The 26,764-nt window shown below is 32.7% G+C and overlaps 1 protein-coding gene, 1 non-coding gene and 1 pseudogene across 2 annotated transcripts; 1 reads left to right on the top strand and 2 right to left on the bottom strand.

Annotated features, from left to right (window-relative positions):
• Positions 1-2,402: 2,402 nt before the first annotated feature.
• Positions 2,403-4,228, top strand: LOC113866840 (vacuolar iron transporter homolog 4-like). Its single transcript, XM_027501638.1, has one exon. It carries the CDS (start codon positions 2,403-2,405, stop codon positions 3,069-3,071), a length of 669 nt encoding a protein of 222 aa, XP_027357439.1. The 3' UTR covers positions 3,072-4,228.
• Positions 4,229-14,253: 10,025 nt separating this feature from the next.
• Positions 14,254-18,146, bottom strand: LOC113868101 (annotated as a pseudogene).
• Positions 18,147-25,654: 7,508 nt separating this feature from the next.
• LOC113868253 lies at positions 25,655-25,761 on the bottom strand. The gene has a single exon (XR_003505274.1). It is a non-coding gene; the product is annotated as a small nucleolar RNA R71 (small nucleolar RNA).
• Between the last annotated feature and the right edge of the window lie 1,003 nt (positions 25,762-26,764).

Here is a 26,764-nt window from a genome sequence, read left to right on the forward strand (position 1 = left end):
ATAAAAATGATGTATAAACTTTCGGTTAGTATATTAAAATACTTATATCAAATAGTTAAAAAATAAGTAGTTAAAAAATTTGAAATAAATATTTGTAATATAACTTTTGGTTTGTAGTATAATTTTTTTTATATGAAATAAATAGTTAAAAAATTTAAGATAAATATTTGTATAACTCAAATAAATAAATGAATATATTAAAATTATTTGTTTCACACAAATAATTTTTTTTATATAAAATTATATTAGTATCTATAAAGCTTGTTTTTGAAATCAATAATAGTCACAATTTAAATATTTTATATTAAAATTTTATAATAAATTATTGTAATAATATTTTTATAATTTATTAATAATATATAAATTTATGAATGAGATCTGAATACGATATTTTTTTACATCTTTAATATGATAATTAATAATATTATAAATGGAATCTTTTATCTATATAATAATAATACTTTTATTAAGGGATAATAGTCATTAAATAAAAATCTAAATATTTAATAAACATATTAAAAAGGTTAAATATGTTAAATTTAATTATACATTATAACTTATTATGTGTACAATTTAATTTAATTTAATTTACTTTTAAATATAAGAATAAAAATTAAAATAACTTATTTAAAAAATGTTACTAAAACTCTAAGTTAGCTTACTAAAATAATTTATATTAATTTTTTTATATTGCTAATTAATTTAAAATTTATATAGCTTAATATTTTTTATAAATAATATATTTTTAAAAAAATTAGTATTATATTTTATCATGTGCAATGCACAGAACATATATATATATATATAATAATTGTGAAACCTCTCATTGCATAATGTAAAATTATATAATATTTTATTAAAATTATAATATTTAATAATTTTAATGTATTAAATTATATTTTTTAATAAAAATTTATTATATAGAATTTCTTAAGGATGCACAATACTGTACAAATAAAAAATTGTTATTATTATTAAACTTGAATGACGTTTAGCAAATTAAACAATTCTAAAATAAATATGATGTATAGCCTGCATGTTATGAACTGCCTTGCCATTACATTCAACTCAAACTCAGAATTACATCAATTTCCAAAGTTTCAAAATGCAACACGAAATTCTCGGCTCCTGTATATATTGCAACTGAAGCAACAAAATGCCTAAATATAGTACACTTTACCCTTGTTTTTGCAACCCTTACATGTGGTCTAACAACACCTTTGTCTTTGTCGTTATGCTATACTTATGATTCATGTCATGAGCTTCAGGTCAGGTATAACGGCTTAAAAATTATATTTTATACATGGTTCACTTATTTAAGGCTAAAGTAGATGATGTATCGTAGTCTCTACTTTACTATTCATTCTCATTGTAATATGCCAGAGCATGTGCTTAACAAAACCTTCAATTTTTTTGGCTTCCATTCAAGGTTATTTTGTTTTCTTCATTCTCCCACCAAGTAAATCTATCCCTAGCCTTATCCTTAAGTCATTTGCGTATGGGATTCAATGATATACTATTGGTTGGTGAAGCTTTTTATCTGATAAACAGTTTCCTCATATATGAGTTTCCGGAACTTTATAAAAGAGGTGATCTTTTGTTATCAACAAAAGCATATGTGACATTAAATTTTTTTTTCTCCACTTGATTAAAATTGTCTCTTAAATTTACTGTTGTTAAGATCATTAATTTTAATTAAGTGGGTGTCACTGGTCTCAACAACTTTGGAAACAGTATTTCTGTTTTCTTTTTCTATTTTTTTGTGCTTTTCCAACTTTCAGATGCTATTGATTCTGAAAAATGATGTCACATGTGCAGTTATGCAAGATTTCCTCTTTATTATGAGACTTTTGAGGATTGCTTTATTCTGTTTTGGTCTGTTAATTGTTTCCTCAAATAAGTTACATCAAAAAGTGTAGATTGTACATAGCCTCTCTTATTTTATCATGTTCATAGGCCAAGTGATTTTCTACATTTGACGACAAGGGCTCAATTGTTTGCTAAACCACACAAGTTTACAAGTTGCACTAAACATTCTCTTAAAAAGTACAATTAGTCCTATATATCCTTTTACTATGTAACACATTGAGTAAACTTTCCTCCAATCATCCCTTCTTTTTCATCCTTTCTTTACTAAAAGAGACAGATTTTACCGTATTTCGGAGCCCAATACATTTCTTTTAAAACATTTGGTTAGTATAATATCTTTTGTCTTTTAATTAGTGGGTTTGCCCGCCCCACTTTTTCCTCCAACATAGTTAATTTTCATCCATAAATACCCTTCTTGCTAGCGTGTGTCCTCCACACTTTCTCCATACACCCTCTTCTTATTATTGTTATTCTTGCTCATCATCCATCATCTCGTTGGTTATTTTTCCTCAAGTAGATTAATCTTTCTTGTCATGGGATCCCTGAGCCCAGCCAAAATTGTCCTTCCAAACAATGACCTTGAGCAACAAACAATAACAACAACTCTAGAGATTGAAACCAAGGACTTTGACTACTCAAAAAGATCTCAATGGCTACGTGCTGCTGTTTTGGGAGCCAATGATGGGTTGGTCTCAACAGCATCTCTTATGATGGGTGTTGGAGCAGTCAAACAGGACATTAAGGCCATGATCTTAACTGGCTTTGCAGGGTTGGTGGCAGGAGCATGTAGTATGGCCATAGGGGAGTTTGTGTCTGTGTATTCACAATTGGACATAGAGGTTGCTCAAATGAAGAGAGAGAAAGAAAGGGAGCATGGTGGTGGAGAACGTGAAGATGCTAATGATGAAGAGAAAGAGAGTTTGCCAAACCCTTTACAAGCTGCAGCAGCCTCAGCTTTAGCCTTTTCTGTTGGTGCAATAGTGCCATTGCTTGCAGCTTCTTTTATAAGGGAATATAAGGTGAGGCTTGGTGTGATTGTGGCTGCTGTAAGCTTTGCTTTGGTTGTGTTTGGTTGGTTAGGTGCTGTGTTGGGCAAGGCTCCAGTATTGAGGTCTTCTGTGAGGGTCTTGCTTGGGGGTTGGATGGCCATGGCCATTACTTTTGGGCTAACAAAGTTGATTGGATCAAGTGGACTTAATTAGTTCTCTTTGTAAAGCTTGTTTTGCATGTATGTCATGTTAATTAAGGATCTATATATTCTCTCTTTTTGTTTTGTAACTTATTCATATTCTATCTACTTTCTCTTCCTGTTGTGGCCCTTAATTTTGTTTTGTTTTTTTTCTAAATATAATGAGATGAAACGAGTTGAATAAATTTTGGTAATTAACACAGAAAGAGGGTAAGATGGTTCAAAAAGCCTTTTGGAATTTGTACACATGTAATTCTCTTTAGTATGATGATTAATAAAGATTGATCTTTTTCATTTGATGTGGTGGGTGGAGATATAATCATATAGTTTTTGGTGAGTCTTTTCTTTTGGGTGAGTAAAGATATAATCATATTTGAATTGGTGTAGTTTGATAATTGATAGAGGAAAGAATAAAAAATAGATGAAAATTATTAACAAGTTCTAAAATTAAATAATGATATGCGGAACTTTTTATTTAATTTTTTTAACGTATTTTTAATACAAGTTATTTAATGCCGAAGAATATATCTATATGTCATTGCCTGATTTGAAAATTTTATGATAAAAATATAAGAAATTTGATATAAGTTTTATTTTAGAAAAAAATTGTACTCAGATAAGAAATATTGACTCTGTAGAGAAGAGAAAAAGTGATGAGCCATTTCTAGCAACATAAAATAATTCAGAATAATTTGAACTTGTTAGAAGTTTATGGGAGATTTGTAAGGATTGTGAAGTTATCACACATGAAACACTTCAAGAAAGGGAAAACTTTTAAAGCTTGCATAGAGCCATAAATAGAACACGACTAGGCCCCAACTTAACAATGAAACTCTTCATGGTCCATGGGTCAACCTCACTTAGGTGAGTTATGGGTGAATTAGATGAAAATTAATTTAACCTAATTTCCATTCTTTTGAATTTTTTTACCCAGTTTACTTAATTTGTGGGTTAAATTAGGCTAATTTGCAGTGAGTTGGGCTAACTCAAGATTTTTTTATAGCTAATTAATATTTAAAATTTAAACAAAACAAAATCTTACTTAAGTGATACTGAATCAGTTACTACTCAGACTAATTTCTATTAGTATATCTTATATATTTTAATTCATCATGAATTTTATTCATACTTACTGATTGTACAATTTTTGTGAAAACATATTTTGTTAACACTACGCCAAAAAAAAAAAAAACTAGATACAAATCCTAATTCAGAAAAACAATAGAAAATTTGAAAAAAAATTTAAAAATAAAAAAATGAATTTAAAATAAAAATACATAAGATATATTAAATAATAAAAAAGAGTAATTATTTCCTGAACATTTAGCATTTTCCTTTAAACAAAGGCTCATGCAGCAGATTTCACTGTTAATCTGGTAGTAATCATCTTATCCTGTTTGGATGTCCAAAAAGGTGACGACTAAAGAGGAGAAAATTTCAGAATCTATTGCATAGTCTTCTTCTTATTATATTATTTATTTTAATAAATTTTTTATTTTAAACTTTTTTAATTCTTATATTTTTGTTTTCAAATTAATGTGTCTCAACAAAAAAATTAACATGTAACAATGCTTTAATGGGCCACGTCCACAATAAAAACTAAAAACTAAAAATACAAAAACATAAAGACTAATAAAAATTGTTTAAAAAGACTAAAAATAAAATGAAAAATCATATTGAAGAAATAAAAGTTAAAAATTTTAAACAAATTAATACTTTAATACTTTAATTTAAAACTTTAATTTTCCAATTTTTTATCAGCTGGGTCTGTGTTTAATTTTAATTTAGTCTTATTTAATAATTATAATGATAATAACTGCCACAGTTAACAAATTTTCTTAATTTCTGGGAACAAAAGGTTGGTATAATTGATAAATAAAACTAATAAAAAAATCAAAATAAAATGAGAAAAAAAACAGTTTTATCAAAATTTAACCCTAAGGATCCACAATTATTTATGCGGTAGTTGACCAATTGTCTCCTTTTTAAGAGTCCTTTCCTATTCTTAAAAGAAGAGGACAAAATCCAAAGGAATTTCTTTTTTGTACTTTCCTATTGAGAATCCTAGCACATTACTTGTACGATATTATTTCAATATTTTTCAATCCAACCAACACGTTTTTTCCTTTTTTTAATTCGAGGCTTAAAGAGACACATAGCTTAATTCTATCTCCAAAATTTCATTTGTACAAAATTTGAAACTTCCAACTTCTATATACACTAATTTTATACTCAATCTTACAATGTCCCTCTCAACAATGATTTTAGACATCATGATAAGAAAAAGCATTGCTAATTATTGTTTGGAAATAAAAATGAAAAACACTGAATGCATAATACAATTTCTATCATTAATTTGTCATGTTCATTCCAACTTGCCTTAGGTATAGGACAAAAAAGTTCATAACCTTTATTTATTCTCTTTGGTGGGATCCACTTTATAGGAAGTAACTTGCTTCAACGTTTGCTCTTGTGAGGTTGTGTCGTTTGTTTAGTGCAATTAGAGTAAGAAGAAACTAGTCTTAAATTGTTTAGCCCATGCTAATCATGTTAATTATTCATCACTCGAGCTCTAGCCGTATTTTTAATATTATAAAGGTAATTGTAAAAGAAAAATATTTATTACTAGTATGAGGATTATATTATAAGTATAGATCCGTAATGTTTATTTAGAGCTTTGGGTGTGTGTGAATTGTTATCTAAAGAGTGTGAGGATTTGTTAGATAAATTATATATACTAATTATTATTGGTTAATTAATTTAACTCTTAAATAATGATAAAAATAATAATTTTATTTTGTTTACGTAACAATTTTTTATTGTCATTTAGTGGGTTACTACGGTTGAAACTTGAAGCTCATTATTTATGAGAATTACTTTTTATATTATCTTTTAATTTACTTCACTTCTAAAATTGAATTTCAAAATAAATCCTCTTTCAAATGTTTGATTTCGTAACATATTAAGTCTTCTTTCAAAAATATAATTTTAGAAGTAAATTTTCAATTATTTTTACAATTTTGGAAGTATAAATTACTTCTGTAATTAAATTTCATAAATGTATTTAATAAATTTTGGAACTAAAATTCTAGAAAAATGTTTAAAAATACTTTTAGTCTTTTAATTTCAAAATATACTAAACATTTTCGTAGAATTAAATTTTAAAAAATGATGTAGAAAAGGGTATTATAGTTAGCCAAAAGAAATGATGTAAAAAGTAATTTGCATGTATTGTTTCAATTAACTTTCTTTGTTAGCCAACAAATAATACATACACACTTTTTTCTCCCTTACAAAGTTAAATTATAAATTTTGTTTAAGAAAGAATTTCTTCATTCTTGTTCCTTTTCATACATTTTATTCACTTGGTCCCGTGGATGTTTAGGTCCAAACCCATGTTAATGTTGGGCAAGATTGAGTTTGATGTATGACTCTATTGTCATTGTTTTTTTTCTTAAGAAAAGAAATTGTATACGGCGGAAAAAAAATGGTTTTGACCCCAAAAAATAGAGAAAGCAAGGAAATTGTATTCAATTGAATTTAAATTGAGTTTGAATATTTGAAAATAATTTTAAAACTTGATGTGGGAAAATAAGAGGAAAATGTTCAAGGAAACTATCCCGTATAAATTTTAAGTGATAATGGGGCTGCGCAGTACATGTTTCATTATTTGCATCTTATGCGTTCAAATTCCAATAAAATCAAATATCATGTAGGAAAACAGGGTCATGGTTTTTTCAAATCAGCATTTTGTGGAAAAATTTCTATTTGTACTACTTTCTGGTTTTTGCTATCCATACTATTTTGGCATATAAGCATATTACTAACAGTTTTTCCTGGAAAGATTAACTTCACTCATATAAACACAATCACACGAGCTTTTGGCATATTACTTAACAGTTTTCGTGACAATAATATTTCCAAAATGCATCTACAATTGTAATTTTGCTTCAGAGCTCTGCTACGAACCATCGCAAGCATAGGATTGAACTATCATAAACTACATTTTGGCAATGTGAATAAGCCAACTCAGAAAAAATTGGCAACAAAAGATTTTGACAATAAAATATGTGAAAAGACAGAATGTGCTGCAAAGGTGCTCAAGCTTCTCTTGAGGAGTTTGATATTCATCTCTAATATGTTTATGGAACCCTTCCACACAGGTGAAACCACCACCACCACCATTCTGATCTTGTGCATCAAAAGCTTTCACACTAGTGTCAAGTGCAAATCAGTAGACTGTAATATTCTTCACTCCAAACACGTGTTGACACTTTTGGCATTTCAAATAGTAACCAACCTTACAGAAATTCAGGGATTCAAGTAACATGGGAAATCCAACCTCCACATATTGAGATACACCTTTCAGAAAACATTTATCACCCTAAATCCATCTTCCCATCACACACATTAGTGACAACCTGTGCATAGAGCAGTTTGTATTCAATGTCCTACAACATAATATTAATGGAAAAAGCAAATCACTAGATATGTCCTAGCAGGGAATTTGAAATGGCTAGCAGTTGAAGGGTATGCAGCATTTCTCAATTATCTGTCAGTATACACCTAGAAAGAGTAATAAGTGTTGAAAAGTCAAAAACGGTGTGCCATTTTCGGTACCTAACATTTGGTTGAATGTTAGCGTTTTTGGTGCCTAACTTTGGTTGAAAAATTAGCAAATTGTGATGCTTTGTTGCCTATAAATACGAAGCTCTTCCATCCATTCATCGCATCCATTTCTGAGAGAAAAATAGAGAGCAAATAAGAGAAAGAAAAAGAGAGAAAATAGTTTAGCTTTTGGGTATAATTGGGTTATGGGTTGTGAGTATTTTTAAGTGTTATGTAAACACTGAGTGTATTCCCTTTTTCAGTAATATATCTGCAGCAGTCCGGAGACGTAGGCATTATTGGCTGAACTCCGTTATTAATTTTGTGTGTGCAAATATTCCGCATTTATTTTTCACTTCCACAAATCTGACATTACAAGAAAATTTGGCGTAATTTTCTCAACAACTGGTATCAGAGCTGGTTCAAAATTTTTGCAATTTTTGTGAGGTACTGTTCATGTGAATAATAAAATTCTGCAATCAACCGTTCACACGAATAGTAAACTCGCAAGTACTGTTCACGTGAATAGTGAAAAATTTGTCAGCATTACAAATTTGTTCACAGACGTGTTCTAAACACAGTGGTATACAGAAATTGTAAGAAACGATTCTGAGGAGAAGTCAGATTTGAGTGGGAGTGATGGCCGCAGATGAAGGAAAGGTGAAAATTGAAAAGTTCGATGGTACAGACTTTGGCTTTTGGAAGATGCAGATCGAGGATTATCTGTATCAGAAAAAGCTGTATCAACCTCTCACAGGAACAAAGCCAGAGGGCATGAAAGAGGACGGATGGAATCTTCTCGATAGACAAGCCCTTGGAGTCATCCGATTGACGTTATCCCGTAATGTTGCTTTCAACATTGCAAAAGAAAAGACCACGGCGGATCTTATGAAGGCTCTTTCCGACATGTATGAAAAGCCGTCTGCTTCAAATAAAGTTTATTTGATGAAGCGGTTATTCAACCTTCGGATGACAAAAGGCGCATCAGTAGCGCACCACATAAATGAGCTTAATACAGTCCTAACCCAATTGAGTTCAGTTGAGATTGAATTTGATGATCAGGTACGAGTATTGGCACTTTTGTCCTCTCTACCAGAAAGTTGGAAGACTACTGTCACAGCTGTGAGTAGTTCGACGGGAGACACTAAGTTGAAATTCAATGACGTTCGTGATCTGATTCTCAATGAAGAAATCCGACGAAGAGAGTCAGGAGAATCATCAACCTCTTCAGTATTGCATACAGAGTCAAGAGGAAGAAATTTAATCAGAGGAAATGGACGTGGTAAATCAAAGGATAGGAGGTCCAAATCTAGAAGTCATCATAGTTCCCACAAATCGAAGGCAATCGAGTGTTGGAATTGTGGGAAATCCGGGCACTACAAGAATCAGTGCAAGAGTGCACGAAAGAATCAGGAGGCGAAAGACGAGGCAAATGTTGCTTCCACCTCTGGAGGAGATGATGCGTTGATATGTTCTTTAGAAAGCAAGGAAGAGTCTTGGGTGTTAGACTCTGGAGCATCTTTTCATGCCACTTCGCAGAGAGAATTTTTCAAGAACTATGTTCTCGGAAACCTTGGTAAAGTTTACCTTGGTAACGACCAATCATGTGAGATTGTGGGTAAAGGTGTAGTGAAGGTTAAGTTGAACGGGTTTGTATGGGAATTGAAAAATGTCAAACATATTCCCGACCTGACAAAGAACTTAATCTCAGTGGCCAGTGAAGGCTACACAACAGTCTTCCACGGTGATAACTGGAAGATTTCAAAGGGTGCAATGGTAATTGCTCGTGGCAAAAAGAGTGGTACTCTTTATAAGACAGCAGGAGCATGTCATCTGATTGCAGTTGCAGCAAATGAAAATCCCAATCTATGGCACCAAAGACTAGGCCATATGAGTGAGAAAGGGATGAAAATCATGCACTCAAACGGTAAGCTATCAGGTCTTCAGTCAGTAGAAATTGACATGTGTGAAGACTGTATACTTGGAAAACAAAAACGAGTCAGCTTTCAGACAAGTGGAAGAACCCCAAAGAAGGAAAGACTCGAGCTTGTTCACTCTGATGTTTGGGGTCCAACATCTGTTCCATCCATTAGTGGGAAGCAATACTTTGTGATTTTTATCGATGATCACTCCAGAAAAGTATGGGTATACTTTCTGAAATATAAGTCTGAAGTATTTGAGGCTTTCAAGATGTGGAAAGCCATGGTTGAAAATGAAACAGGGTTGAAGATTAAAAAGATCAGAACCGACAATGGTGGTGAATATGAAGACACCAGATTCAAGAAGTTTTGCTATGAGCACGGGATCAGAATGGAGAGGACCGTGCCAGGTACGCCTCAACACAATGGTATAGCTGAGCGTATGAATCGAACGTTGACTGAAAGAGCCAGAAGCTTGCGTGTGTAGTCAGGCTTACCAAAGCAGTTCTGGGCAGAAGCAGTCAACACAACAGCTTACTTGATCAACCGAGGTCCATCGGTACCATTGGAGCACAAAATACCAGAAGAGGTATGGAGTGAAAAAGAAGTAAAACTCTCACATCTTAGAGTTTTTGGCTGTGTAGCATATGTGCACATTAATGATCAAGGCAGGAGTAAGCTTGATCCCAAATCAAAGAAGTGCACTTTCATCGGTTATGGTGAAGATGAGTTTGGCTACCGCCTATGGGATGATGAAAATAGAAAGATGATCCGCAGCAGAGATGTAATCTTCAATGAAAGAGTGATGTACAAGGACAAGCATAGCACAAGTGCCAACAATGCAGAACAGATTGAGCTAGTGTATGCAGAAGTGGATGATGTCCTAGAAAATCCTGTAGTAGAGAATCATCAGTCAGAGGAATCAACTGAAGAGAACAGTGAGCTGCAGTCTGACACATCAGAGGCTCCTATTTTAACTCCTGTATTGAGAAGGTCTTCTCGACCTCATGTGCCTAACAGGAGATACATGGACTACATGTTGTTGACTGATGGAGGAGAGCCTGAAGATTATGTAGAAGCATGTCAAACCATAGATGCCAATAAGTGGGAGCTTGCTATGAAAGACGAGATGAAGTCTTTGATCTCCAACCAGACATGGGAACTAACTGAGTTACCTATAGGAAAGAAGGCACTTCACAACAAATGGGTGTATCGGGTGAAGGAGGATCATGATGGCTCTAAGAAATACAAAGCCCAACTAGTTGTCAAAGGATTTCAGCAAAAAGAAGGAGTTGACTACAGTGAAATCTTTGCTCCAGTTGTAAAGCTCAATACTATCAGGTCTGTCTTAAATATTGTGGCTAGTGAAGAGCTCTATCTTGAGCAATTGGATGTGAAGACTGCATTTCTTCATGGAGACTTAGATGAGGAAATCTACATGCATCAACCTGAAGGTCTCTCACAAGAAGGGAAAAAGAATATGGTATGCAGATTAAAGAAGAGCTTGTATGGCCTGAAACAAGCCCTAAGACAGTGGTATAGGAAGTTTGAAAGCTTCATGCACAAGGAAGACTTCCAGAAGTGCAATGCCGACCACTATTGTTTCTTCAAAAGATATAAGTCCAGTTATATTATCTTGCTACTTTATGTTGATGATATGTTAGTAGCAGGTTCAGATATGAACGAGATTAGAGATCTAAAGATGCAGCTGTCAAAAGAATTTGACATGAAGGACTTAGGTCCAACAAAGAAGATTCTTGGAATGCAAATCACGAGAGATAAGCAAAGAGGAATTTTGCAGTTATCTCAAGAGGAGTATATCAATCGTGTTTTACAAAGATTCAACATGGGCAAGGCCAAGCCGGTTAGCACACCTTTGGCCAGTCACTTTCGCCTATCCAAGGATCAGTCCCCTCAGACGGAGGAAGAAAGAAACTTCATGGCTAAGATTCCATATGCTTCAGCCATTGGAAGTTTGATGTACGCAATGGTGTGTACTAGGCCAGACATTGGCCATGCAGTGGGAGTTGTAAGCAGGTTTATGGCAAATCCAGGAAAAGCTCATTGGGAAGCAGTCAAGTGGATTTTGAGGTATCTACGAGGCACAACAAAGAAGTGTTTGTACTTTGGAAAAGGAGAATTAAAAGTACAAGGCTATGTAGATGCAGATTTCGGAGGTGAAATCGATCACCGAAGAAGTACCACCGGTTACATTTTTACTGTTGGTACTACAGCTGTCAGTTGGATGTCGCGGATACAGAAGATTGTTGCTTTATCCACTACAGAAGCTGAGTATGTAACAGTCACAGAAGCCAGTAAAGAGTTGATATGGCTTCAAGGTTTGTTAACAGAGCTGGGATTCATCCAAGAGAGGAGTGTTTTGCACAGTGATAGTCAGAGTGCAATACATCTGGCAAAAAATTCAGCATTTCACTCTAGAACCAAGCACATTGACATACGTTACCACTTCATCAGATCTCTGCTTGAGGATGAGGTGCTGACATTGAAAAAGATTATAGGAAGTAAGAACCCAGCAGACATGCTAACAAAGGTGGTAACCATTGACAAACTGAAGTTGTGTTCAACTTCAATTGGCTTGCTAGAATAACAGACCAGAAAAGACTGCTGCATTGATTGAGGTGTGAAGACAGATTGAAATCAGTCTTCAAGTGGGAGATTGTTGAAAAGTCAAAAATGGTGTGCCATTTTCGGTACCTAACATTCGGTTGAATGTTAGCGTTTTCGGTGCCTAACTTTGGTTGAAAAATTAGCAAATTGTGATGCTTTGTTGCCTATACGAAGCTCTTCCATCCATTCATCGCATCCATTTCTGAGAGAAAAATAGAGAGCAAATAAAAGAAAGAAAAAGAGAGAAAATAGTTTAGCTTTTGGGTATAATTGGGTTATGGGTTGTGAGTATTTTTAAGTGTTATGTAAACATTGAGTGTATTCCCTTTTTCAGTAATATATCTGCAGCAGTCCGGAGACGTAGGCATTATTGGCTGAACTCCGTTATCAATTTTGTGTGTGCAAATATTCCGCATTTATTTTTCACTTCCACAAATCTGACATTACAAGAAAATTCGGCGTAATTTTCTCAACAATAAGTGGAAAGATTGATATCATATGTAGTTGCCTGGTATAGTATACCTATTTATCCTTTAGCTTGTACCTGTTGAAAACCCTTCCACTTAAAAATTTAGCTATTGAGAAAGAGTCAATCAAATCAAAAGTTCCTTCAGCTCTTGTTCAAATTTGAATTCAGATCCATGGGCAGATGCAGTTTCTCTTGGCCAATCTACCATATCTGAAAAACAAAAATGGGTTAACCCAGATCATAAATTTCGCTCCGACTTAATAGTACACTGAACTAATGCACTCAATTACATTTTCAACCATGAAAGACAATTTAATAAGAAGAAACACCCACCAGTGAGTGCTGATAGATTGAGAAAGTTAATGACATTGATGAGTAATATCTTTTTCAGGGAATAGTTATGTTGAAGTATTTATTGATGTTGCATACTTAATACCTGTATTTTTATTTCTTCTCCAAAGCTAAAGGGACCATAAACAACATTCTATGCTCAAATTTGATTCGGACTATCCAATATTTTACCTTTGATAATGTGCTTTCTCTGGAAATTCAATAATGTATATACTACATCAAATTCCACAGTAAAATGAATTGGATTCAGTAAATCAAACACGAGAGATATCAATGAAAATGTGGGCAAGTAGTTTCATTATCTCAACTGCTTACATAATCTAGCATTAATTTCATAGTTATTTTCAGTTTTAGTTTTTTCACAATCTGAAATTGAAGGGAAAATCATCTTCTATCTAATGAATATTTTATTGTTATTACTTTGGAAAATGAAATCTTTCTTAATTATTCTTGGTTTACAATACAACTAGATACAAGAAAAGATAAAACACATTTTCACCACAAACATGTTAGTGGTTAAGAGTAAGACTTTCCTTATGTACTCTAGGATAAGAGCCTGAGACTGATTTGATAACTTTGTTAATGTGTTTTAAAGTAATCAAGTTATACTAATGCAGCAGGCAGATTTCTCTCTCAAGTAGTTTAACTGGCCAAAAATCAGGTTCACACTCAATGTATTTTGCGAGTTGTATATGTTGCTATTCAAAGGAAATTACAATATGTTTTTTCATATGAAGAAACCAACAAATATAACAGACATGAATTCACACCCATCCAACCAAACTGTTACTCTTCTGAACCAAAAACCCCGTTTAAACCTTAACTGACTAATATATGGTTTGCAAAGAACAATAAGGAGTAATGCTTTTGTTTATTCAATAATTTTGGAGTATGCTAATAAAGTTTTAGAAATCAAAGGCAGGCAGTTAGGTGATTGTAAAGGATTCAAAGATAGAAAGAAAATTGTTTCAGTGTACATTTACCAGAACAGAAGACACAATCTTTTATTACTTCCTCTTCATATTTGTAAATTTTTTTTAAAGTGATTTGTACGCTGCGAAGAGATCTATCCATGGCTAATCTTTACCTCATTCATCATAATGCCAAGCAAAATCTGTGCTCTGATTACACAATTCAATAGTGTGACATCTGCTCACACAACAATATGCAAAGAAGAAAAAGACCACTAGTCATTTCTGCAATATGTTTTTAATAAAAATACACGAATGTTAACAGTAAATAAAGTGCATACAAATGAATTTGCTTTTGTTTACGCTTTCAATTCTAATCAAGTATCAAGCTGAACATCTATTCTCAGACTTGTTAAATATTGCAATTACTAAGTTAAATGTCTAATGAGAAAGGAAATAAATGAAACATATCCTTCACTGAAATAATTTTCCTTTGTTGGATGATGATACTGTAGTAGGATGAAGCAAAGGACATGGGAAATTTTTGGGAAATTTTTGGCCAAATTTGATGGTGCTTCACACGTTTTTCCAGCAAAGGACATGCTAGTATGCGTAATTTAACGAGAGACACAGGCAATCTTTCTCCTGCCATATTCACCAGCTTTTGACATTGATGAATTCTTAATTCTAGGAGGGATGTGAGATGGAGAAGTCCCTTGCAGTCCAATGTCTCCAAACTCGAAAAGATATATAGATTCAGGGATGTAAGGGAGGAAGGCAGCAAACCCTCCTTTGGGAAGGACTTGATACCATCACATGGACCCTCAATGATGAGCTCAGTAAGCATGTCCATGGATGGCCATGCTAGGATGCTCAGAATTTTCTCACAATTGGTAATCCAAAATGATCTCAAGTTAGGTGGCATACCCCCTTCAGGAAATGCCTCAATTTCAGGGCAGTTGCTTATTTCAAGATATTCTAACTTTGGGAGAAGAGTACTCAGCTGATTAGGCAATGAATTTAACTTTTTGCAGTTATGAACTACAAAACAAGTCAAACTGGGTGCCGGTAGTCCTTCTCTTGGGAATGATACAAAGTTGGGGCAGTTGCTTATCTGAAAAGAACTCAGACTTTTGTGTGACTCTAACACTGAAGCCAAAACAGATTCCATATTTTCACAGTTCATGATTTTGACACGTTTGAGATTTGGAAAGGTAACCAATGGAAGAGATGTGAGTGAATCACAACTATTGTCCATTGACAGTGTTTCTAGTAACTCATGCTTGTGGTGCTTTGGGAATTCTAGTTTTCTAAGATCCCGGATATTCAGAGTTTTCAGTGATACGGGTAAACAACCACCCGAAAATGATATGATTGAAAAACAATTCAATAATGTCAAAGATTGGAGACAATGTGGTTTGATGTTAGTGATGGCCTCAATCATGGACTCCACCATAGGGCTACCTTCTATCTCTATAGATTCCACCAAAAGAGGAAACTCATGCAGCACTACTTTATTGTTCATGCGTATCTCTAATCTTTGAATGGTAGGAGCCCTTGGGAGAGAAGAGATAAGCAACTCACAATTTCTAATGATAAGTGTTTCTAGAGAAGGAAGGTATTTTGGCAAATCTCCCCTTAGTTTGGGGCAATCACTTATCTCAAGATACTTAAGTAGAGGAAAAGCATCTGACTCAAATTTGCTCCACACCTCCCAAAAAGGCATGTAAGAAATTATTAGAAATTCAAGGGAGGGAAAAGGTGTCACAAAAGAAGAATCTTCATTCTTGTAAAAGACTGCATCAATATTCTTCACTGCATTCAATTTAGAAATACAGAGGCGCTTGAGAGATGGTAGTTGCCCAAGTGAAGGAATCATAAAACAGTTATTACAATTAAAAATGTTTAGATATGTCATATTGTGGTAGCAAGAATTTCCCACCCAATCTGGAAATTTGGTACCTTTGTAACCACTTATTGTGGTGAGGTTGTAAATTGCAAAGTACATCTGTTTCAATTTGGAGCCTGGTACTATTGTTACAGTCAGACCATTTCAAGGATAAGCTGCTAATGTGCTTCTTATCCATTATCCTAGCCTCCAATGCTTCATTGCTTCTGGTAACATTCTCCAAATTACAAATAGAAAGTGAACCACGAAGATTTGAAAGTCCTCCCAATTCTTTGATGCTATTGTCTTTATGCTTGCCCACAATAAAGAAATCCAAATGCTGTAAATGGTTTAATTTTCCCATTCCTCTAGGCATCTCTTCTAAAGAAGTACAATAAATATCAAGATGGCGCATGTTTACAAGATTTTGCATGCCACTAGACAATTTAGTCAGCTGTATGCACTCTGAAAACTTCAAGGTTTGTAGATTGTACAAATTACACAAGGACTCTGGCAATGTTTTTATACTTGTATAGGAGAGATTTAAATAACGCAAATGGATTAATTCACCTATTGAATCAGGCAAAGCTACTAGTCCTGGGAAACCCTGAAATGACAACACTCTCAAGCACTTTAGCTTCGACAATATGATACATGGTGCCTTTTAAGTGTTGAACGAAGCAACTTTAAATTTGATTGGCAAGAAAGTTCTCAAAAGTTTTATTCTACCAAAAACATCAAAGATTGAGATTGGACCACTGAATTTGGTAAAAGACAAATGACGAGTCTTGATATTCATCTTGGTTTCTGCCCCAAGTTCTTCTGATCTAAAGCAGAATTCTCCACCAAGGGATGTTGCTAGATCATGCATAACAAAATAATTTCCCCTAGTTTGACTACTTGAATGTTGAAAAAATGATCTTGAAACTAAATAGTCAAAATACTCGTAGCCAACTTGTTCTAAAGTCTTTCCTTTCTTCGGTGGCTTTAAAATATCTTCAGCCATCCATAACAAAATTAATTCATTTTTTTGAAATTCATAATCCTTGGGATACAATGAACAATAAATAAAGCATCGTTTTAGTTGTGGAGGGAGATAATGATAATTAATTCTCAGTGCTGGAATAATCTTACTCTCACTTTCAGAAAGTTCCCAAATGTCACTGTTTAGTATGCTATTCCATTCCCTAATATCATGCTTTCTTCTCAACATACCTCCGAGTGATTGTGCTGCTAAAGGCAACCCATTACACTTTTTAACAATCTTCCTTCCAATTTTTTCTAGAGTTGCTGTGTTTTCTCTAGATTCTAAGGAAAGACATGCATGGTTTGCAAACACTAACCAACAATCTTTATTTGACAATTGGTTTAGATGATGAGCTGGACATGTAAGGACTACATATGCTACATTTTCACTGCGGGTTGTTATGAGAATTTTACTTCCCTGAATCCCACGTTGAAATGGCTTTTTAAGAAGACTCCAATTAACATAATCCTCGATCCAAAAGTCATCCAAAACAATGAAAAATTTCTTTTCTTTCAACTTTTCCATCAAATCAAGGTGAAGTAAATTTAGATCATTGATTTCACAAGGCTTGTCAGAAACTGCCTCCGTTATAGTCTTTGTAACCTTCACAATATCAAACTCCTCAGAAACACAAACCCATGCTTTAAAATCAAATACCTGGTTCATTTTGTCATCATTGTACACCAATTGAGCTAAAGTGGTTTTTCCAAGCCCTCCCATGCCCACAATAGGGATCACAGACACTTCTTCACCATCACGCTTATCCTCCAGCAACAATTTCATTACAGCCTCCTTATCTTTTTCCCTACCATATATATGAGATCCATCTTCCACAGATGTTGATGGAGCTCTCCATGACACATTGTCCTCCATTGCAATCTCTTTCAAATCAAGACTCTCCTTGAGCCTTAAAATAGACTCTAGTCTAACAACTATATCTTCCAACTTCCTAACCATCTTTCTTTTGGAAAGGCTAGAAAACAACCTACTTACCTCCTTTTGAGTTGCAACTTCGGTAGAAACTTCATCCAATACGTCATCAGCCTCATAGACAGCATCTTTTAGAGCACTGAGCCAATCCTTGACATCGAAGTCTCTGATTTGTTTCTTCTCAGCATCATTAAGCACAGGTCTAACCACTCTTAGAGTGGTCTCCAACTTTTGAAGTAGCTTGTGGTCAAGCTTCTTTCCTTGGATTAAGTTGACAAACTCAGGTGAAGCCAACCTGTCAAAAACAACATCAAGGAAAGGAGAGAGGAGTGCTCCTCCCACCACTGCTGTTGCCATGATCACAAGAACAAGTGATGCGATTAGAGTTATAGAGAAAGGTAATTAGGGAATTGGTTGCTATAAACTGGGTTGGTTCTTGATCAAGTGAAGTAGTGAAGTACTTATTATGTAATGAGATTTAAGGAAAGAAATATGAGAAATTGACTTGACTGATTGAATTGAATGTTTTCCTAAAGACTCTTTAGTTCCTCTTGTACCCCACAAGATGAATGATTTCTTGATATTTCTTCTCTATATACAATCCGTGCACGTATGAATGACTATTATCACACACAAAGCTCCTTCATCAAAGAGGAAGTTTCGATGGGACCGGCATGCAACACCATTCTTTTAGGAAAATGTTTCTTTTTAATATTTTCAGTGAAATACTTTTTGGTGTTCCTTTGATTTTGGAGAATATTTCCAAAGATGTGTTTAAAAAATAAAAATTAAACTAGAAATAGAAACAGATAATTATATACTATCTCACCAGCTATTTTGTTTGTCATGATGTTAATTGAATTATCTAATGTTTTTTAAAATTCGCTTAAGTAGATTTTTTAATTAAATTTTTTTCGTTTGAACGAATTTAAATTATTTAATTGGAAATGAAAGTCCACTTTTCTCATAAATTGAAGAGAAGTCGGTTTCATCTATGTATGGTTAACGGATAGAGTGTTTCGGGCTTCTAAAATGACAGGTCAAAGCCGATTTTATGGGAGTTGCTGCCTTATGCAAGCTGGTATAATTATAAGTTATAATTAAAATACACTAATAATAATAATAATAATAATAGCATGTAAGAAATAACAAAAAACAAACTTTATCTCATTAAATAAAATAAGTTAATGTAAAAAAGATATTTACATTTCAATAATAACTATAAAAATAACAACAATAATATAATGGGGATCAGAATCGTTTGTCTCACTTTCATGTTCTTCTTCCTGTCCCTCTGATCAATTTTTAACATTTCAACTAAAATTTCGTATCATCATTCAGGTTTAAGAAACATAAGAATAACTTCCATTAGGTCACGTTTTTCTTGTACTTGTTTTGTTAAAAAAAATTATTTGAAATTACTTATTGATTACTAGAGAGTGAATGATCAACCACATCTCTAATTACTACATTATGTATCTTCGTTTCTCTATCATTTCTTCTTATATCTTTTTAATATTTCTTCCAATCCCTCTATTTTCTCCTTCGGATGCTCTAAAGTGTTTTTTCACTGTTTTTGCGGTTGAACCATTATCCCAATTAATATTTTGATTGAATCATTGATCTGTGGCTTAGGTGCTAAGTGACTAACACAGCCACTTTTGTGGTTTGACTATATTGACTAATATTCTAGTCGAATCGTTGATCCTTAAGCTAATGTGTCAAAGTGATCCAACACTTAATATTATTTTTGGGTAAAACAACTATTCTGAGACCAATATTCTAGTTGAATATTGATTATTGACTAAGTTTTTAAGTGACTAACACTTAGCTCTTATTGTGGTGGAAGCAAGTAACTTGACCAATGTTCTTGGCCATTTTTATGTTCAAATTTTAACGTGGGAAAACATCATCCACGTTGAATGATTATATTGCATCGTAACCTCATGCACACAATTACACGCCCTCTGTTGAATTTTCAGGGCCCTCTCGAGTGCTGCTATCAATTTCTCCTTCCAATTTTTCATTTCTTTCCCTTTCCCTCATTGAATATCCAGCCCCTCTGGCTTCAATTGCTTTTGAAGTGATTTCAGTACTGACATTGATTTTTCAACGTGATCAATCATCGTTTTTTTAGCGTGTCAATGGCATCAATCTCCTAAATGCACAACTGTAAAGGTTTCATTAATTTCTTGAATTTAACCTGCATATTGGAGAGTTAAATCCCACAATTGTCATTGATTTCCAAGTAGTCTCTTTTTTTTCGGTACTGACATGTTAGTTGTTAGTGGGATCATCAATAGCTCTGTTCTAAAAACATGCATGTGCTATTTAAAGGGTAGTCAACCGCATGCAATTGTAGCATCACATCACAGCTCTTGGACACTGGAATTCTGAATTCACGTTGCATTTTATGTACACAGTCAACGCAGTAGAAGGAGGATCGCCGTATACCGATTGAAAACTCTTTTTAGACCCTCAAAGACTTACTGAATAACGTGCTAGAATCAAGAGCAGCTACATTGACTGTTTTTAGTTTAAGAATCCTTTGACAAATCAATATAACGAGATAAGAACCTTCATCTGCTCTATTCAAAATAAATGAAAAGTCCGAAGTTAGTTTGTCATTTCTAAAACATGCATAGCATTTACAATCAAATTATCAAATTAAATAATAATATTTCTCACATTTGTGCCATCTTATTTGACAATTTTGCATGTTTCAGTTCAATCAAACTGGTGACTAGTTCCAATATTGCGTAAGGCAAGGTCTACCATCAAAACCAATCATCACTATTAATACAAAATTAATCCGCGGTTAAGAAATTAAACGAAGAACCATTGCTTGTAAATGGATCTCTCTAAAAAAATTGAGAATGCAAAAAATAGAAAATTTATTTTAACTAGCAGGCCCACTCATAATTACAAGTTAGGAGTCTTTATCACAGTGATATAGCAATAGGCTGCAAATGGGGTGTCTGTCATAGATCTAAAGCAATACACTGCAACCATTCTCTTCCATTTTTGACTGTAAGGACAATGCTTCATCAAACATGCCCTCCTTACAAAGCCGTTAATCAAAAGCTCTTGAAAAACCTCGTGTGCATCCTTTAAGTCTTCCCCCATTGCAAAGTCCACCGATTACAAATAGTGCAAGTGTACCCATTGGGATGAATGCCCTTGTCTATAATCTTATTGAGTAATGCAATTGCCCATTAAGGAATTGTAGGTAATATCAGCACGTTGACCCTATCACGCATCTCATTAATAAGCTTTCAGACATAAGAAATTCTCCCTAATTTGCACCAAGCATCGGTGAATTAAGCATACTTTTGCAATGCATTTCTTCATGGAGATTCACACCTTCATGCACCTTTTAGTCTTGCATAATCCATTAATCAACATGCTGTGGCTTTGTACATTAGGCATTACACCACTTCGGATCATGGCATTGAATACATGTTTTCCATTCTTTACTTCATTGAGTAGGCAATAGCCATTTATTAAAGTATTGTAAGTAACAACACCAGGTTTCACACCTTTTATCTTCACAGCCAACACATTTTTAGCTTCTCTCACTTCTCCATCCTTACACAAAATGTCAATCAATATGTTTTAGGTATAAACACGATGCTTTTCAATATCATTTCATTGACAAACCATCCTTAGTCTTAACAAGGCATCCCAAAATCCTATCAAATTCAATGACGGGTGAAGGAGGGAGCATACCTAAACCTTGAGAATGACATGGATGAATGACTTCGAGTAAGTGGCTTCTTCTCTTTGTTTCAGTAACTAACTTCAATAAGAGGAATCTAGTTTGCAAACAGTTTAAGCATATAACTTACCAAATCTAGCTTTTCTTTCTCCTCTTCCATGGAGTTTGATGGTTTATACGGTTTTTGTTTAAATATTTAGTATATTAATTATCAAATAATTGTTTTTAAATGATAATTTGTGTGATTAATTTAATAATTAAACTTATTAAAATAAGTTTAAAATTATTAAATTTAATATATTATATCAAAAGGATTATTAAAATTAAGAAATCATTTCTTTAAAACGTTTATAATTTTTTACAAACAAGCTCGTATTATAAGTCATTATATAATAAGAACTTATTAAATAGGTACTTGCTTAAAAGTTATATTTTCAAACACATTCATAATAAAATAATAAAAGAAATAAAAAATAATGAATGTATTAAATATATGTATGTGTAATTTTCTATGAATGCAAAAATTGGTACTATGATACCATATTCATTGCCATTCCTATTTATAAAGTAAGATTGTTTTAAATTGAAAATAATAATATTTTTTAGTTTAACATTTTTATTTTCTATTTATGTACCCTCTTCTTTTTTCTTTTTGAATGAGTCTATAAGTTTGTCACTTTTTTTAAACAATCATTTTATCCAATTTTATGATCAATAATCTTATGTATAATTCATGTTAAGTAATTATAAATTTCATTGAAAGAAAATTATGGTCATTTATTTAAAATAAATTTCTTAAAATTTAAGTTTAAGTAAATGTTGCATGTTTGCGTGAACTATTCGCAAATTATTAATATTATATTTATACAGTCTAGACTTAATTTATTTAAATAATCAATTTTTATGAATTATTAATGTTATATTGATAACGAGTAACTTTATTTTGATGTGTTATGTTGATGTTGCTTTATTTAATTTAAAATCTTTCCAAGCTTTATTTAGATTCTAATTCTAAACATAGCCCGAGGGGCATTAGGGAACTCCCATAAATATAAATGATTGCAAACGCACATTTAATATACAAATATTATGCAAGATATTTAACAATAAAAAAGTAGATACTATACATTATTATAATTATAATTACGAAGGATATGTGTACACATTGATGATTCACTTTAAAAAAGTAAAATTATGTCAAGCTTCATTTAAACAGGGGATCTAATGATACGATCTATACCCAAAACAAACTAGATTTAAAAATTTAGTGTTTTTAAAAATTTCAAGCATCCAATTGGAATGTATTTAATAAAACTAGATTTAATTTATTAAAAGCTAATTATTTTTACTTACAGGTGAATCTACGGCAGGGTGGAGACTAATCCGTTAGCGCAATTTAGGAGAAATTAGTGCCTTCTCATTTGTATTTCTATAGAAGTTCTTAGGTTTCAGTTAGTAATAGTTTAGGTGAATAGCAATTCCTATGAGAGAGGCTCACCTGGAAGTAGCAATACATATAGTCTTCCGTGAAAAAGTGATCGATGCTATACTCTTCTAAAATTGCGTATAGAAAGAAGTTCAACAATTTCATGAATGTTATACAATTAATTATGAATAATTTTATTTGTAAATTATTCTTAATTAATGAGTAAAATTAAAATTAATTTTAATTTATAATTTTTTTATATTTAAAAGTTGTTTGTGTAAATGATAATATGAGTTTTAACTTTCATTTTTTATAGTCTCTTCAAAGCGTTAGTATGATTTTTTTTGTTTGAAATTTCTTAGTATGATTTTCAGTTATGATTATTAGTTGGTAATTAAAGTTTTATTTATTTTTTAAGGACTTGGTAAGGTTGAGAGTTCCATTAAACACTCCAGTACTTATATTGAGAATTGAAAATGTAATATTACTTAGTCATAACACTACCAGTTTTTTAGAGTAAGAAATATATTACTTATGTACAATTGGAATAAAGGCTTTTCTTAAAGTAAGTTATCTTTGAAGAACTACTCACGAGGATTATGAAGTTTCATTACTAAAAAATTCAATGCTTAATCAAATCATGTTTAATAAGGAGAGAAAACAATCAAAATCAAAGGCAAAATCTTGGCTAGTGATAAATGTATAAAATGGATAATTTAAAATAATGATTTGAGCATTTTTCATGTTGAATGTTTAGACCTTTTGGTTAAAATTCTCCTTAAACATGGAACTTTTGCAATTATTTGTATATTTTAAGAAAAGAATGTAAATATAAGTGTGTTGATTCCTTTTTAATATATTTTGTAGTTGGAATCAGAAGAGATACATCACTCAAAGTTGAAGAAATTTTAAAAAGTAAGAAAAAAGGCATATAAAGCATGAAGTTGCAAAAAAAGCAGTTTCAGGAGATTTTTCGCTACATCTCGTTGTAGCGAGATACCCTCGCTATAGCGATTTTGTGCTCCTCGCGCTATAGTGACAACTCATCGTTGTAGCGAGAGTTCTTCGTATCGCAGTGGCGAGACATATCGTTGTAGCAAAAGACAAACAAAATGAACTAATTTTTATCTTCATGTCTCGGTACAGCGAGAAAATATCACTGTAGCGAGAGAAGCTTCGTCTAAACCAGTATACAACACAACTTTTGAGCTACTCAAGGGAGTTACTATTCCATTATATTGTTTTTGAGAGAGAGAGTGGCAGAGAAAAAAGAGTAGGAATACTCAAGTTTTGATGTTCTACACCGTTTGTATCTTATTTCTTGTTACTATGGTTGCAATGAGCAGCTAAAATTTGTATGGGATTGAATATAAATCTTCAAACTTGATGTATTCTTAGTAATTTATATAAATATAGTTATTTCTTCTTCATTTCTATTGATTTGGTGATTTCAATCCGTGTTAATGTTTGAATCTGTCTATTTGATAGGCTTCTTAAACATAGATTTGAGTTATATCTAGAAATATATTACTTAGATCCAGATTTGATTGAAATTACTCGATAACTGGTTACACTAGGAATAGATTTCAAGTTATTAATTACTTTTAAATCTTGATTATAATATTGGATGATTTGTTAACTGCTTGAGGGATCAACATTTAAGAAATCATTTTAGAAATATATTTTCAAGGAATTGAGATATATGATTTATTTTACATCAAATTCACTGGAAATTACTGTTATGCTTATCACTGAATTACTATAGTATAGAGAGGAAGATAAAAAAAAAAAATCTTATGAAAATCATCAATCAATTCTATTATATATAAGCTCAATTAATTTTTATCTTAACAATTAACACATTTTGGATTACTCTTTAAGGACGATATTCTTGTACTCTACCGGTTATTACTTGTAATAGACCTGGTACACTTATCGTGTTTGAAGAAAAAAATTTAACAAGTTTTTGGCACCGTTGCTGGAGAGCAATGTACAATTTGTATTAATTTTTAAGTATAGTTAATTGAGTAATTGTAATTAATTTTATTTAGTTTCATTTATCTGATTACTCTTTGTTGCTAATTTTTGTTTCAAGTTTCGTGTTTATGATATTGTGAGGAAAAGCCCCTGCAGATCAATTGTTGTTTGATCCAGAGATTGAAAGGACATCCAGGAGAAATAATAGCACAACAAGGAAGAAAAAGAAGCAAGCACAAAAAGGAGTATCTTTAACGTCACAACCACTGGAAATTCACTCAGACTCAGAAAAAGAAGAAATGACTGATGCTAGAGAAGATAACCAAGGTGGCAATGGGAATGGTGGAAATTATGGAGGAGATGCAGGACCAAGAGCAAATCCACCACCAAGGAGAACTTTAGGTGATTATGCCATGCATCAAGGTCCAAGGCATTATTCAAGTATAGTAGTACCACCTACTACAAGGGCTATGGAAATTAAGCCTGCTTTTCTAAATTTGATTAGTTCACACCAGTTCTCAGGAAATGACCATAAAGATCCTTATGCCCATTTTGATATTGGTGTCTACTATGGGTTTTGATGATGAGGAGGAGGAGGAGACAACATATCTGAAGTTATTTCTATTCTCTCTGATTAAGGAAGCAAAGGAGTGCTTGAAGTCACATCCAAATCAGAGCCTAACAAGTTGGAGTGAAGTGGAAAGGAAATTTCTCACCAAATTCTTTCCACCTTACAAGTATGTTAGTTCAAAATCAGACTTCTCTACTTTTAGATAAGGTCAAGAGGAAACATTCTATGAAGCTTGGGAACGTTTTTAGTCTTCGCTTAGAAAATATCCTAACAATGAATTTGAAGATGTGGATTAGTTGAACATATTTTGCAATGGTCTTCGGCCAGACACTAAAATAATTTTGGATGCTGCTGTTGGTGGAACAATGATGACAGTAGATGCAGAGCAAGCCACAAGAATAATTAATGCTCTTTCATCTACTGATAAGTAAGCTCAGCATAATAAAAGGGCAGTGCAAAGAAGAAGAGTCTTAGATTTGAGCACATCATATGTTATTCTTGCTCAAAATAAAATTTTGACTCAACAGATTGAAGCCCTCACTAAACAAATGACCAAGCTACTACAACAACTTCATTCAGTCTACTCCACAACCAACCAAGTGCTTAAATATGATTTATGTGGAAGAGATCATCTAAATGGCAACTGTGCTTACCCAACTCACAATTTAGAAAATAAGGAAGTGAATTATTTGAGTAACCCACCTCGTGGAGGTAACTTTTCTAACCCTAACACTAATTCTTATTCTAATAATTTTTCACAGGGTTGAAGGCAGAACCAAAACCAAGGATATGGGTGAAGACAAGAAGCAGGACCATCCAACAGACTACCCCCTTTTCATCACCAACCTTCATACCAACAACAACAACTGTGGTGTGTAAAAACTGATTACTGGGCAAGTGTACCCATTGTCAGAGTAATATTATGAAAAATAGAGTATCAAGTGTCGTATCTACAAGGACTGTTATTAAGAATTACTTCCTTAATTGCGCAATTGTTAATGAATATGAGAAATAAATTTTGTTGATAAAATTGCTAAAAATAGAAGAATAATAAATTAAAAGGAATAGATTTCTTATGATAATAAATTATAGAAAAGTATGACTAAAGGTATTCAGGGGAAATAGGCGAGTATCTAGATTGTAAATCCTTTTAAGTGTCTAAATAACTAAAATTCTCCTTCAACTACTTAGTTCTAAACCTTTATCACTGCAGAAAATTCTGAATTAAATCAATATCTTTCTCATGGATAATGATTCATAACCCTCGGTTGATTAATCAGAAT

This window comes from Abrus precatorius, unplaced genomic scaffold (assembly GCF_003935025.1).
Source record: "Abrus precatorius isolate BTA unplaced genomic scaffold, Abrus_2018 Scaffold5, whole genome shotgun sequence".
Lineage (NCBI taxonomy): Eukaryota > Viridiplantae > Streptophyta > Magnoliopsida > Fabales > Fabaceae > Abrus > Abrus precatorius.